The following is a 16,091-nucleotide window of genomic DNA, read 5'->3' on the forward strand; positions in this document are numbered from 1 at the left end:
TATTTTTCTTTCTAATAATTTTTTTTAATAAACTTAGTGTTTTTGAAAGATGTATAAATATGAAACTTTATTTGATAAAATTAGGATTTGAACGAATTAAAAAAAAAAAAATAAAGTATAATATATGATTTCAAAGAATGATAGAAGATAATATAAACATAATTCAAAATGATCCTTTAATTATAATAGATAAATTTCCATACACAAAAAAAAAGGAAATTAACCAAGGTAAAATAAAATGATATAATAAACTTTTTTATACTTATATATATATATAATAATTTCGTTTGTTTTATTAATAAATTTATAATGAATTTATAATTATATAAAAAAACAAATACTTACATATTTCCAAAGATTTAAAAATAATAATACAAATAACATATATACTCTGAATGATATAAATAAGAATGAAAATCAACTAAAAATGAAAAAAAAGAAAAAAGAATGAACGAGTAATATCTTATGTTACATATTTGTAGATTATATATACAATACTTTTTTTTTTACTTTAGACAAAAACTCTGAAAAAAAAAAAATTAGTAAAATATATTTTTTAACTCACTTTCACGCTGATCATTATATGAATATAAATAGATATTTTAATGAAAATGTCTTTACTTCAACTATAACAAAAAGTTTATTATTAAATATAATTGGAGTTAATGAAAAATATGTTCATAATTTAAAAATTAACAAGAATTATTATCTTTTCAACTTTGAAGTTATTTTTATCGATGCAAATCATTGTCCTGGTTCTATTATTATTTATTTTGAATTTTTAAATGGAATAAAAATAATTCACACTGGTGATTTCCGTTATTCGAATATCCATAGTTTTTTGATAAAAAAAATATTAAGTTTTACCTACGTAAAAGAAGAAGAGGGCAAAGAAAAAGTATTAAAAGATCTTAAAGCATTAGAATTGAAAAATAATATTTTTTCGAATGAAAATGAAAGTAAAAAATATATAGTTTTCAATAATAAAAAATATAATATTTGTTATATTAAAGAAAATTTTACAATATACAAAAGTAATAAATATATTGTAAATATTGAAGAATTTAGAATTGTTTATTTGAAAATTATTGAAGAATTATTAATTAACCTTAAAAATATAAAAAATGAATTTTTTTTATATGATTCTTTGGAGTATGAAAATTTTTTTAATTATTTCATTTATATAGAATTGTCATTGTATTTTAGTCAAAATGAACAAGAAATCTTACTGTTATATGAAGATAAAAAACTGAACGAAGCAGATATAATTTTAAATAATGAAAATATAAAAAATATTCGTTTTATTCTGAATTTTCCTAAAAAAGAAGAATCAGAAACATACTGCAGTTTTTTGGGAATAAAAAAAGAATTGTTGGATTATAGAAGTAATGAATTACATGGTAATGATTCAAAAAAAAGATTAGAATTCAAAAATTTAAATAAAGAAAATATAAAATTGGAATGCAAAGAAGATATATATGAAGAATATGCAAGTTTTAATACGTCTTATTGTCATACAAAAAGAAACAAAGAAAGAGGAAAAATCAATAACAACATTAAAAAGAAAAGAAATGAAATTAAAAGAAGTAATAGTAATATTGATTCAAATGAATTAGAAGAAAATTCTAATTATATTAAGACAATTTATCTTGATACAACATATGCGCTTACTAAAAATAATTTATTTCCTCCTCAAATGTACTTGATAAATTACATAATATATTTATGCAAAAAAAAAGTGACTAAAGATTCAAATATGGAAATTGACATTAATCAAATAAATTCTTCATCGGATAAGAAAAAAAGGAATCAAAGGACAAATCCAGGAATAAAAGAAGAAAAGGAAAATAAGAAAAGAGAGATATGTATAAAGAAAGAAAATGAGGAAGAGAATAACGAAAAAAAAGAAGAAAATAATGAAAAGGAAAATGAAGAAAAAGAAAAAATAATTTTAAAAAATCAAAAGGTTTCGAAAAAAACATTATTTTTATTTGGTACTTATAACTTAGGTAAAGAAAAAATTTATTTAAGTGTTTCTGAAGCTTGTAATATGAAAATATATTTCAGAAATGAAAAAAAAAAAAAAATAATTGAATCCTTTATAAATAATAGAAATATTTTAAATAGAATAACGAATGATAAATTAGAAGCACAAATTCATATTGTTGATATTAATTACTCTTGTATATTTCCCAAAATAGATAAAAATAAGCTTCTAAATTTAATGGATGAAGAAATAGAAAGAGAATTTGATTTTTTTTATTATATTATTCCTACAGGATGGACTAAAAAATATTCTTTTTATGAGAAAAATAATATTTCTGTTTTTTTAATACCTTATAGTGAGCATTCTAATTTGTTAGAATTAATTAATTTTGTAAAATCTATTAAACCCTGCAATATAGTTCCAACAGTTTTTTCTAATCCCAAAGAAAAATTGAAAATTTTGAACATATTCAATTCTTATCTAAATTTAAAACAAGAAATAAGCAATTTCTTAAAAATAGAAAATAATAATAAAATCAAAAATAAAAAAATATCAAAACAAAATAGTAAAGAACATGAGAAAAATAAAAAAAATTACAAACATAAAACAAAGGCAGACAAAATTGTATGTGACAAAAATCAAAAAAAACTATCTTCCTTTTTTTCTTTCTTAAAAAAGGAGAAAATTAAAAAGGAAGAATAATTCATATATATATATATATATATATATATATGTATAAATAATTTTAACAAATTTTTTCTAATTAAGTATTTATTTTTAATTATTAATAATATAATTTATCATTAGCATATATATACGTATACCTTTTTTTATTTTAAAACAAATCATATTATAATATCAATTTCTTCCTAGTATATAAATGCTTGTAGCAATATGTTTTAAAAGTTTTATTATTCATATCATTACCTATTTGTTAAGATAATTTTTAATTTTTTTTTTTTTTTTTTTTTTTTTTTGTGCATCTATTTTTCTTTATTTCTTATTTTAAATTATTAATATATTATATAAAAACAAAAAATAAAAAATATGTATTATTTTATAATATAATAAAATAAAAATGTACTTTTTATTATTAAAAAGTTAAATATTAATATATCTTTTTTTAATATTATAAAAGTATAAAAAATAAAATTAAATAAATTCTAAATTTTTAAAACTAAAAAAAAAAAAATAAGACATAAAAAATAAAATATGGAAAAAAAAAAAAAGGCCAAAAATAATGTTTCAAATAAAAGTTCAGATAAAAGCAAATTGATAAATATAGATGATAAATTAAATAGACAATTTATAAAAACATCAGAATCAGAAATAAACAAGGAAACAGTATATTTTGATCCAAATGTGAATAACAGTAATAATAATAAAATTAATTTACCTATGAAAGATTTAGAAGAAGAAATAAAGAGAAGAAAGACAAAAAAAGAAATAAAAAAATATATATGCACAAAAGAAAGCAAAAGCAATATAAAAAATTTAGATCATTTAAATAATCCTATAAATGAAAATAGAAAAAAAGAGAATGAAAGTAAAAATATTTTTAATAAAACTAAAATATATAATCTAAATGATACACAAATAGACAATATAGAGTGTAATAGTAAAAACTATGCAGAAGACAATAAAGATACTACAGTTTACAATATTGATGATAAAGATAATTTTTTTTCTCTTTCTAATAAATATAAGTTAATAAATATAAAAAGTAATGAGATATTTAAAAGAAATATGCCTATTAAAGATGAAGATTTCCATTATGAAGGTACATTCTTCATAGAACAAAAGAAAAAAGATTGCAATTTAAAAGAATTCAATAAAAGTATACAATTTTTAGAAGATATTGAAGCATTTAAAGAGAAAAAGAAAAAAATGGATAAAACCACTTTAAATATAGGAAAATCAAATGAGAAAAATTCAAAAGAAACTAATGAAAATTTATATGATGAAAAAAAAAAAGAGAAATTATCCAATATAGAAGTAAAGAAAAAACATCCAATAGAATTAGAATAAGAAAATTTCTAATTATATGTCTTAATTATATTATTTATATATTAATCAAATATATTATTTTGATCTTTTTTTTTTTTTTTTTTTCTAATATATTTTGTAAATAAATGATGCATATTCAATTCAGCGTAATTAATGTTTTTCTTATATATATAATCTACAATTTACGAATTATTATTTATTAGGAAAAAGAAACATTTTCATATAAATTAAAAAAAAAAAAAAAAATCGAGAAATAGTAAATACTTTATAAAATTTTTTTTATATATTATTATACAAAAATATATTAATACTATGATAAATTTTAAAATTCTTCATTTTTTTCTTCTTTTTATTTTATTTAATTAAAAAAAAAAATAGCAACATCAGTAATGAGGAAAAAGAAAGGTATATGAAGAATTATATGCTTAAATTAGAAGAACAATATAAGCAAAAAAAAGAAGATGATTTAAAAAAAGATATAAATGAAAATAAAGAAGAAATAAAGAAATTTCAAGAAAAAGAAAATACATTTCTTAATTTTTTGAAAAATCCTAGATTAAATTTATCAAAAAACGAAGATATAAATGATTATTTATCTATATATCCACAAACTATAGTAAACTAAAATTATATTTATGAATAATTAAAAATATAGAAAAAATGAAAAAATATAATTATATAAAAAAGAAAAAAAATTAAATAAAAATATTCATGTTGCATATATATATATACTTAAAACATTAATAAAGCATTTCACAGATATAACAAAAGGGATGATATTAATACAAGATTTAGTAATTACTAACAAAAGTAAAATTTTATTACATGTTATAATTATACCACCTTTAACAAAATACTTTTTTGTTAAAGAAATAATTAATATATATAACAAAAATGAAGAAAACTCTAAAATAAATTTAAATAATCAAATAGCACCAGGACACACATTAAAAGTAAATAAAAATTAATTAATAAAATAAATAAATAAAATAAATAAATAAAATATGTAAATATAATTTTTTTTTCTTTTATATTATAATTTATATCAACCACTAAGATTAAAATATGCTATAATGTTTTTACTTTGAACCAACAAAGTGATCATATAAAATTATTAACAGAAGCAGGAAATAAAATTATAAATGTATAGAAATAAAATAAATAAAAATAGAAATAAAATAAATAGTTATAATAATATTAACTTATTAATCATATATATATATCAAATAATGTTTATATAGATAAAAGCATTTCAATCTATACCAAAAATTAAATTTGACAAAATTTTAAATTTCGGGGCAATTAGACCTAATGAAAAAAAAAAAAAATTGTAATATATTTATGTATATTAAAAAAAAACATATTAAATTAAATAAAAATATTATTTTATTATTAAGGAAAAAAAGAATAAGGAATTTATTGAAATTTTTTTTTTTTCTTTATTTCTATTTAAGATTTTCAATTAAAAATGATGGAAAGGATATAAATATATTGATACTTCCTAAAAAGTTATATAAATTGTACGAATCAAAAAAAAACGTTGAAACAGAAGAAAATATTTTAAATTTGTTGATAAAAAAATCAGAAGAAAAAAATGAAATAATGAAAATAAATGAAAATGAAGATACTTATTATATGTATAATAATGTAAAAAGCTATTCCTATAATTTTTTGTTTTTATATAAAAAGTTAGTTAATAATTTTGATGATTTATACTTTGAAAACGTATTACAAGATTTCTATTATTTTAATCTGAAAAATTCAGAAGAAAGAACAATTACCTTTTTTTTTAAGTAAATATAATAATATAAGCATAAAAATTTTCTTTTATTAATGTTATTACAAATTATTTTCTTTTTCTTTTTTGAATATATATATATATATTTTACATTATGTGTAGAAGTAATAAAATAGGGACATATGAAAAAGATTATTTTATCATAACAGACAATGAATGTAATTTCGATGAATTAGATGAGAAAAGAAAATATGATTTTATTAATTTTAATAAATTAAATATTTTTCAATTTTCTATTAAAGTTATTGTGGAACCCCTATTATTAAATTTGCTATTTTTCAATAAAAGAATAGCAAGTATTTTATTTTATTTTTTTTTTAATTAACGTTTTATCTAATATATAAATAACAATATCTATCCTTTTAATTTATTTTTTATATAGAGGATTCTTATAAGAAGAATTTATCAGAATATATTCAAAATAATAACAATGATAATTTAAATTATTTTTTCTACAGTAATTCTTTAAATTCATTTAAATTTTCTGATATTCAAGTAATAAAATGTTATTTTCTATAAAATATTAATAAAAATTCTTTTTGAGATATTTCTTTTTTTTTTCTTTTTGTTGAAAATTTTCTTTTTATTTTAGCTTTGTAGTGCATACAATTGGTTAGAAATAGAAATTTTAAATAATGGATTAATAGATTTAAAAATATCATGTAACATTTATATAAAAGAAAATGAAGAAATTCAATCAAAACCTTTTACATTAGATATACAAAACAAAGGGAATTATTACTATGATGAACTTTTTGACACTACTCTAACATATTCTTTATATGATATTTCTTCAGAGGATATATATAGAATAAAAGAAGAAAAAAGGAAAAAAGAAAAAAAGAAAGACAAGAAACTATGCCCAATATATATATATCCGAAAAGTTTTATTTTACAATATAAAAAAAAGCAAAAAATATTCATTGTTTTTAAACCACTTAAAGAACATAAAAATTTTAAAAATTATTATTTTGTTTTAGCAGTAAAAAATTTAACTAAAGGATCAGATATAAATATTAAAGATTTATTAGAAATACATAAAAACAATCAAGAAAGTGATGGGGTTCCATTAGTATGTATTAATGAAAAAAAATTTATAAAAAATAAAAAATTAAATAAAAGATTTGGAAATAATATTTCTAAATATGAAGATACATCGTCATCATCCAATACAAAATATTCTTGTTCAAGCTATTCCGAATTAAATGAAGAAACTATAATAAAAAAACAAAATAAAAAAAAAAGTTACTTTTATAAGAAAAATAAGAAATTAAAATATATAGCACTTTATGTTAATTTATATGCAAATATAATTAAACCAAATATATATGTAAATACAAAAAATTTATCAAAGTATTTTTTTCTTAATCCTTTGTTTTTATATAAAACTAGTTTTACTATAAAAAATCATAGTGACTTTTACATTAATTATTTTTTTGAGGATTTAAACAATTTAAAAGTTACTCCTACAGATAAAATTATTTCAAAAAATGAAATTAAAAATAATATAAATATAGAAACTGAAAAAAAAGAAAAAGAAACTTTGTGTAAATATGAAAATATAAAAGAAAATAAACCTAAAAACAAATATTTAGATGAAAATAATAAAGAGATAATATATGAAGATAAGTTTATCAATAATTCAAGTAATAAAGAAAAAAATTGTATATGTTATTATGATTATTTTACTATATTAGATGCCCTAAAATTAAGACAAGAAAAAAAAAAGAAAAAAAAAAAAAATAAAAATAAAAATGAAAATGGAAATAAAAATGAAAGTGAAAGTGAAAATGAAAATAAAGGTGAACTAACAAATAATAAAAGGAAAAATAGTAAAAAAAGGAGAGAGGATAAAGAAATAAACTCAATCATGGGTATAAGAAATAAGAATATGAATGAAGAAAAAAATAAACATAAGGAAGATTTTCACCTGAAGAATGTGCCTTATTATAATTTAAATAAAAAATTAATAAAATATTTCTATGAAGAAGGGAATAGCGATAGTTTTAGTTTGTATGTTTTAGTAAAAAATTCAGTTAATAAGAGCTCAAACGAAAATGGATTAAAAAAAAAAAAAATAAAAGATAATGAAAAAAAAAAAAACGTTCTTAAAATAGAAAAAGGAGAATACTGCTTAAGGCCACACGAAAAAAAAAAAATAACTTTATATTTTTTAGTAAATAGATATGGTTATCATAAGATAAATGTTAATATGATTTTTTACATGGGTAACTATAAAATAAAGAAAAGTATAAAAGCAAGTATATTAACTAAATATAAAGGAGTGAACATAAGCAAAGATACATTTTTTTTTAAAAATAGTTATTCACACTATTGCTTTTATGATGTTGTAAAAATAAATAATCTAGATAAAGACTTAAAACTGATCAATTTAGATAGTTCTGATATTGCATGTTATGGTTTTATATCTTTATATATTCTTTATTTAAGTGCCTTTAAAAATAAGAAAAAGAGAAAAAATATAAAATGCACTGACATTTTTCTTAATTTCACAAGAAATTTTTATGAAATTATAGAAAAAGACATGGATGATAATTATATTAAAAAAGAAGATAATATGTATAATTGTAATAAATGTAAATGTTTTTTTAAATATAGTAGTTGTGTTCATTATTTAAAGAACTTTTTTACAAATTATAATGATATTACCAATTATTTATACTACTTTCATAAAGAAGAATACTTAATTCAAAATTTAAGTGAATTTAATAGTGAAAAAAAAGAAAAATTAGACTATACTCAATTAAATAATAGTTTTAAAAATATTTATAAATATCATCAAAATGAAAATATTTATTTACATAATAATAAAATAGGACATAGTAAATATTTTCTAATTTATCCTTCTAACTTACTACTATTCCCATTAAAAGAAACTTTTTTCTTTTTTTTTTTCTTTTTTTCTCATGCTGAGATTATAAATCTAAATTTTAGTGTAATAAAATAAAATAAGAATTAATTAATGAGTTATAAAACATAATATATATTATAATAAAAATTATAATAATAAAATATTAATAAAAATATAAGAGAATATAGCAAAAAAAAAAAAAAAAAAGGATATTACTAAAAAATTGAGATAATTTTGTAAAAATAATAACTAATTACTTGTATATATATACATCACTTTTTTTTTTTTTCCCTTCATTTTTACATAGGTTAGGTGGTATGAATTTAATAGAGATATCTTTATAGAAGGAGAAAGTAAAAATTCTAATATAAAAATAACATATAATAATAATTTAAAAGTTACAAATGATAGCAATAAAGAAAATGAAAAAAAAGAAAAGAATTACATTGGAGTCTGTAGTAACGTTTTTTATTTTAACATAGAGAATTTAAACGACTTAACAATTTCTTATGAATTTACTACATTGGATAATAGTGAATTTGAGTATAATTACTTTAAAAAGAGATATGTAATGATTTTTAATTGCAATGTAAAATTAGATTGTTATTATAAGGACTTTGATTCATTTATAAACATTAATAACCTAAAAAATATAAAATCAGAATATAATTTAAAAAAGAACTATTTTAATGCTCAAAATATTGACAATTTAAGTGAAGAAAGTAAGCAGAATTATAAAGTGCATGGATGTATCATTATGAAAGACTCTAATTTTAATCAAATAGAAGGTAATCATATTAAAAGACATGAATATAGATTGTTACTGTTTTATGATGACAATATAACTAAAAATAAAAATTTTTTTAATTTAAGATTTGGTGTAAAATTGAAACACTTTTATAATCATGAAACGATAAAAGTATCGTCACATTTTTATCTTCATACATTTGATTTTCTTCTAATTAATGAAAATAATTTATTATTATCTATTTTTTACTATTTAAAAAAAAAAATTCTAAAAGAAGAAAAAGAAAATTCATGCAATGAATATGATAATAAACACCAAGAAATAAAAACAGATAAAAAAGAACAAATGGAATTTTTTGTTAATGAGATGTTAGAAGAATTACATTTTATAAAAAAAATAGAATGCAATGAAGAAAAAAAAGACAATAATACTACTAATATGTTGAATGAGGATTTTAAAAAAATAAAAAATTATTTTGATATAGAAGAATATATTTTGATTCAATTTCAAAATTTCATTTGCGAAATAAAAAAAGATTCAAACAAAAAGATGCAAATAAAAGAGCAAAGCAAAAATAGTTCAAAACATCATTTGAATGAAGAAAAAGAATATATTTGTGAAAATCAACAAGACGAAAAAGAAAAAAATTATTGTTACGAAGAATTCATTAACAAAGAGGAGTTTTACGTAAAAGATTATAATAAAGATAAAATTATAAATAGTAATATAAAAAATTTTATTTGGATACATAAGTTGCTTGAAAAGTTAAATAATAAAATTGGTTACGATTTTATAAATTTTATAAGGAAGTATAAATATGAATTAGATTATAGTTATGAAAAAAAATATATGATAAGAGAAAAAGAAGATATAGAAAAAGAAGAAAAAGAAAAAAAAGAAAAAAGAAACAAAAAGGATACTCTTACAAATCTATGTAAAAATTATTGTTATGAACTAAATAAAGAAAATGATATTATATATATAATAATTAATAACAAAAATAAGTATGATTTAAAATTAAATTTAAGTTTAAATAATTATATAAATGATACTTTAAATAAAATATTTCATTATTGTATAAATAATTTAGTTATAAAGAAGGAATGGCAAGGAATATCAGCATTCATTAATGAATACAACAAAACACATAAAAATAAAAGTATATATAAAAATTTAAACATAAACACTTTAAATTATCAAAGCTATAATAAATTGAAACACTTAAATTTTATATATAAAGAGAAAAACAAAGATTATTATTACACATATTTGAATCAAATATTAAAAGAAAAAAATGATTACTGCTTAAACTTAAAAAATAATTTCTTTTTAGATTTTTTTATTTTTAAAAATGAAGTAAGTTCTATGAAAAGTTCATTTATAAAACTTTCTTTACATTCTGATAATATAAATTTATATAAAGACAAAATAACGCTGAATTTAAATAAAAGTGAACAAATTTGTAAAATATTCATTACTTCAAAGATAAAATCATTACATTTATTAAATCAGTATAAAATAACTAAAAATGAAGAAAAATTTATTTTTCTTAATTGCCTATATGTAGATTATGATATCTTAAAAAACTATGAACAAGTAAATAAAAATGAAAAAAATGAAAAAATAGAACAAATATGTAAATGCTTTGATGAAATATTAAAACCATATGAGTTTATAATATATAATTCATGTAATCTAAAAAAAATTATTACATGGAACTTTAGTAAAATTTCTCATAATAAGAATAAAAAAAATTCAGAATTAAAAAATCAAGAAGATACAAAAATAGAACAAGAAAAGAAACACGAAACAAAAAATGACGTATATGAAAATGAAGATAAAAAAAAAATAAATAAAACAAATAACATGCATACAAATAAATTATCAGACTCTTCTAATAATATCAAACTTGGAGATCAAACATGTGAAATTAAAATTGATAATGGTGTGAATAGTTACATAGACATACAAGAAAAAAAAAAAGTGAAAATATTTTTAGAAAATATATTACATAAAGAGGGAAATCATTTATATAAAGTTAAATGTAATTATTCTTATATAGCTAACAATAACTTGAATGATGGAATAAAAAATGAAATCTTTAATGATTTTTTAAATGAAGATTTAAAAAAATTATTATTTCTCGACTTTTATTTATCTATTAATATTCAAAAACCTAAAATAACGTTATTATACAATAATAAAATGTAATTAAAAAATAAAAAAAATATATGTGTATATATATATATATATATATATATAGAGAGAGAGAGAGAGAGAGAGAGAGAAATAAATTAGACAATTTGATAAATAAGTAGATAAAAAAGAGGAAATAGATACAAAAAAATAAATGATTAATAAGTATAGAAAAATATATATATATATATATATGGAAATAATTATTTCATATAATTTGCGTTTATTAACACATTTTTTCCTTGCAGCTATTATGATAAAAAGATCAAATTTGATTTCAATTATTTCAATAAGAAAGCTTATAAGAAAATTGATAAAATGTACAAAAATCAAATTTTTAATGATATAATGTATGAAGATATGAATGAAATAAATGAATATTTTGATCTAATTTTTTCGAAAAATAAAAATTTGAAGATATATTTTATTAATCAACAAGATATTCACTTTTTTGCATATATATATACCAAAAAATTTTTTGTAATAAAAAATATTTATATAAATAATGAAGAATTTGATCATTCTAATACTCGTATTGTAAGATATATACATATAAATTATTATTAATTTCTTTTTTTTTTTTTATCATTTTCATATAAATTTTTTTTAGAAAACATTTTATTTCATTTTTTTTTTACATTTATAATTCTTTTATTAGTAGACTTGTATTATTAATTTGCCTAAAGATCATTATAATTCTTTTTTTTTTTTTTTTTTTGTAGTTTAATATAAAGAGCAAATGTAGAGTATGTATAGAATTAGAAATAGACGAATTGAAATTTAAAAATGAAATAAAAAACTACCCCAATAATTCTTATTCTTTGAAAAATAAAATAAGTAAAAAATTTATATATGAAGATATTTTAATTTTTCAATATTTAACATGCAAAGAGCAACAAAAGTTTTTTATTGAATGCCATTATAATGTATCCTTTTTAATCATAAAAGAAAATAAACACATATTTCAGGAATTTAACAATTTAAAAAGGAAAAATCAAGAAATAGAAAGTTGTAAAGAGCTTATTGAAATTGAAAATAATCTTTCTGATAAAATAAAAAAAGGAAAAATAAAATATAATGAAATTGAAGTAAAAAACAACATATATTTTATTTGTTTTCACTTCTGTGAACTAAAAATATATAAATTTTGTATATTTTTATTTAATACAACAAAAATTCCTGCTACATGGAATATAAGAGAGGATTTTTCAAATGATGTATCATAAAAAAAAAAAAAGAAAAAAGAAAATAAATAAAAATAATGCATTAATATTTATGTAATTAATATGAAAAGTTAATATTTTTATATTTAAAGCTAAAAATAAAGAACATTCCTTTTTTTTTTTTTTTATTAGAGTTCATGTTCATTAAAAAATATAGACAACAAAATATTTCACTTCAGTAAAACAAAAGACATATTATTTGGGAAAACATATGATATTGATAATTTAAATTCTAACAAAAATGAAAAAAAAAAAAATCCTTTTCTATTTCCTGATTATATAATAATAACATTTAAGTAAGAATTTTTTTTTTTTTTTTTTTCTTAGTTTATATATATATGTTTTTTTTTTTCAATTTTTTAATACAGACCAGTAAGTAAAAGTGATATAACTAAAAAATATTATATAAATATTGCTGATAGTGAAAAGATATATTTTTATTTAAAAGGGATTTATCAACAAAAAAATGATTAAGATAACTAAAAATTATTAAAACTTTATAAAAAGACAAAAAAAAAAAAAATAGTTTAGAAATAAAGTGATAAATGTTAATTCCATAAGAAAAAAAAAAATAGCAATTTTAAAATTTAAAAAAAGGTGAAACAGAAGAGAAAAAAAAAAAAAATGCATTTAAATTTAACAGAAAAAAAAAAAAAAAAAAGCATTTTTTTTTTTATTTAAAGTGTTATATATAGACATCTTTTTTTATTTCCTTAATTATAAAAAAAAAATTTCAAAATTTTATAAATTATATTTTTTCATTTACTACTATTATATTAGTTTATGACTGATAACATTTTTCATTCGTAATTAGCTCTTTATTTAAAGATTTTTATTCTTAATTCTTAACTTTTTTTTTGTTTTTTATTTGTATAATCATAAGAAGTATTTTTTTCTTTTTCTTCATTTTGAGGATAATGAGCCATTGATGGACCTGGCAAAATTTTGTTATAAATATTATGAATATAACTATATACATCTTCTTCATTTTTATTAGTGTTAGTATTCTTAACATTTTTTTTATTTTCATTTGATGTGTGTTCATTAATTTCTTCATCAATTGAACCAAAAATATCAGGTCTATTAATAACAAAAAGGGATAAATTTCCTTCAATATCTTCAAGAGGTGAAAATGAAGCTTCTTTTTTTGCTTTTTCATATAATTTATCTTTTTGCTCTTTCCATTGAGGATCTAATAATAATGTTTTTAAATGTTTTGTCATATCATTTATATCAATTGGTTGATTTGTAATTGGACATAGATGCATATTTTCATTATTTATTTTATGTTTTTTTGATTTTTCGTAATTTTTTACAACAATAATTTTTTCTTCGTTTTCTTCATCATCTATGATTTCTTCTTTAATTAATAATTTATTTTCTCCCATCTTTTGATTCAATTCATTAATTATGTTAACTTTTTGGTTTTTTTTGTCGTTCATACCTAAAATAGTATCTTTTTCTAATGTATTTACTGATTCTTCTAATTTACCATTATAATAGTCACCTTCCATCATATTTTTTTGTTGTTCTTCTTCTCCTTTTTCTTCTTCTTCTTGTCCTTCATCATCTATTCCTTTTTTTGAATTTTTCATATGATATGTAATACTATTTATTTTTTCTATATTAGTATATTTATTATCTGTATCAAATAATTGATTTAAAACATAATTTTCTACATTATTAAAATCAATTGATTGAGGAAGATTCTCTATATTTTCATCAAAATTTATTGTTTCCACAACAGTAAATGTGACCCAATCATAATAAGTATCTCCTTTTGTTTTTTCTTCAATTTTTCTCTCATCTTCCTCTTTTTTTTTCGTATTATAATTATATAAACTATAACAATAATTCAAAATATCACTTTTATTATCTGAATACTTTTTTATCTTATCGATTATATCATTACTTGGAAGTAAGCATTTTATATAAATATCAATCAATTTAGAAAAAAAATTAAAGTATAAATTATTAGCTCTCAAAAAATCATATTGGTTATTATTTTTTTCTCTTTCTATAAGTTCATTTAAAAATTTATTTCCATTTCTTGCCACAAATAATGCTGTTGTTTTAATTAAATCAATATCAACTGAACTGATAAATGGAGATATTATTGTGAATATATCTTCTTTTATTTCAATTTTTTCAATTTGATTTATTGTATCTTCATCTTTTATGTCATCATTTATTGAATATATAATCTTATTTTTTTCATTTTTATTGTCTTCTTTTATAAAATCACATATTTTTAATATATGCTCATTATTAGTTACTTTATTTAAATCTTCTCTTTTTTTTATCTCTAAAATAGCTTTAGGTATTATCTCTTTTTCTTCTATACCTAAGAATAATTCATGTAATTTATACTGATAATAAAAAAAATAGGGATGACTAGAATTTATGAAATTGAACTGTTTTTCTTTTTCTTTATATATTTTCTGTTCGAATATTTTTCCATTTTTTTTTACAAAAACAGCTGTTTTATCTATAATAGTTTTTATACTATTTGGTGGCATTATCATTTCATTTTCTAGAAATTCTAACCTTTTTTTCATAATATCTTGATCATTTACATCAACATTTTCATCAAATATGCTTTCTTTAACTACTACTTTTGCCATTTTAATATATTCTATTTTTTATTATAAAGTATTCTATTAGAATTATTAATTATTTTCTTTTCTTTTCTTTTCTTTTTTTCTTTCTTTTTTTTTATTATTAATTTTTATAGACTTCTTATTTTAAATATAAAAAGCCCTATATTTTATTTTTAAGTTAATGTTTTTTCTTCTATTTTTTTTTTTTTTCTTTAAGAATTTTTTAATTTTGAAGCGTTAACATTTTATCTTTAAAGATACTTATACTTTATTTTTTAATTATTTGATTTTCAAGTTTTATCAAATATTTTCAATTTTTTTTTTTTTTCTTATGTAATTTACTCCTCTTAAATTATGATAAATTTTCTTTATTCTTTATAAGCTATGAATATTTTTTCATATACCTTATTTAAAAAATTACATCACTCTGTTCTTTTTATTTTTTTGAAATCCTTTGAAAATATAAAAAATTTTAAGCTTGTTTAAATTTAAAAAATGTGCAGATGTATGACTTAAAAGATATAAGTAGTTTGAAGATTTTCTTTTTTTAATAATAGGATTAAAAAAAAAAAAGGGTCATATATATATATATATCTTTATACATATGGATTTCTTTAATTGGTTCATTTATTTTTCTGTTTTAAATAGTGTAGCTTTTCT

At 17.5% G+C, this 16,091-nt stretch overlaps 3 protein-coding genes across 3 annotated transcripts; 2 read left to right on the top strand and 1 right to left on the bottom strand.

Moving 5' to 3' along the window:
- Positions 1-137: 137 nt before the first annotated feature.
- On the top strand, positions 138-2,689 carry PRELSG_1243200 (DNA repair metallo-beta-lactamase protein, putative; the record flags this gene model as incomplete). Its single annotated transcript, XM_028678237.1, has 2 exons — positions 138-228; positions 516-2,689. 2 exons carry the CDS (start codon positions 138-140, stop codon positions 2,687-2,689), a joined length of 2,265 nt encoding a protein of 754 aa, XP_028534546.1.
- Positions 2,690-3,199: 510 nt separating this feature from the next.
- Positions 3,200-13,305, top strand: PRELSG_1243300 (conserved Plasmodium protein, unknown function; the record flags this gene model as incomplete). Its single annotated transcript, XM_028678238.1, has 15 exons — positions 3,200-3,982; positions 4,198-4,250; positions 4,373-4,610; positions 4,744-4,947; positions 5,052-5,138; positions 5,236-5,324; positions 5,449-5,787; positions 5,895-6,088; positions 6,175-6,287; positions 6,385-8,748; positions 8,972-11,619; positions 11,857-12,145; positions 12,331-12,825; positions 12,964-13,127; positions 13,200-13,305. The coding sequence occupies 15 exons, from the start codon at positions 3,200-3,202 to the stop codon at positions 13,303-13,305; spliced, it is 8,166 nt and encodes a 2,721-aa protein (XP_028534547.1).
- A 371-nt stretch (positions 13,306-13,676) lies between these two features.
- SF3A1 (splicing factor 3A subunit 1, putative) lies at positions 13,677-15,455 on the bottom strand (the record flags this gene model as incomplete). The annotated part of the gene is made up of 1 exon (XM_028678239.1): positions 13,677-15,455. One exon carries the CDS (start codon positions 15,453-15,455, stop codon positions 13,677-13,679), a length of 1,779 nt encoding a protein of 592 aa, XP_028534548.1.
- Between the last annotated feature and the right edge of the window lie 636 nt (positions 15,456-16,091).

The sequence above is a fragment of the Plasmodium relictum genome (assembly GCF_900005765.1).
Source record: "Plasmodium relictum strain SGS1 genome assembly, chromosome: 12".
Taxonomy (NCBI): Eukaryota; Apicomplexa; class Aconoidasida; order Haemosporida; family Plasmodiidae; genus Plasmodium; species Plasmodium relictum.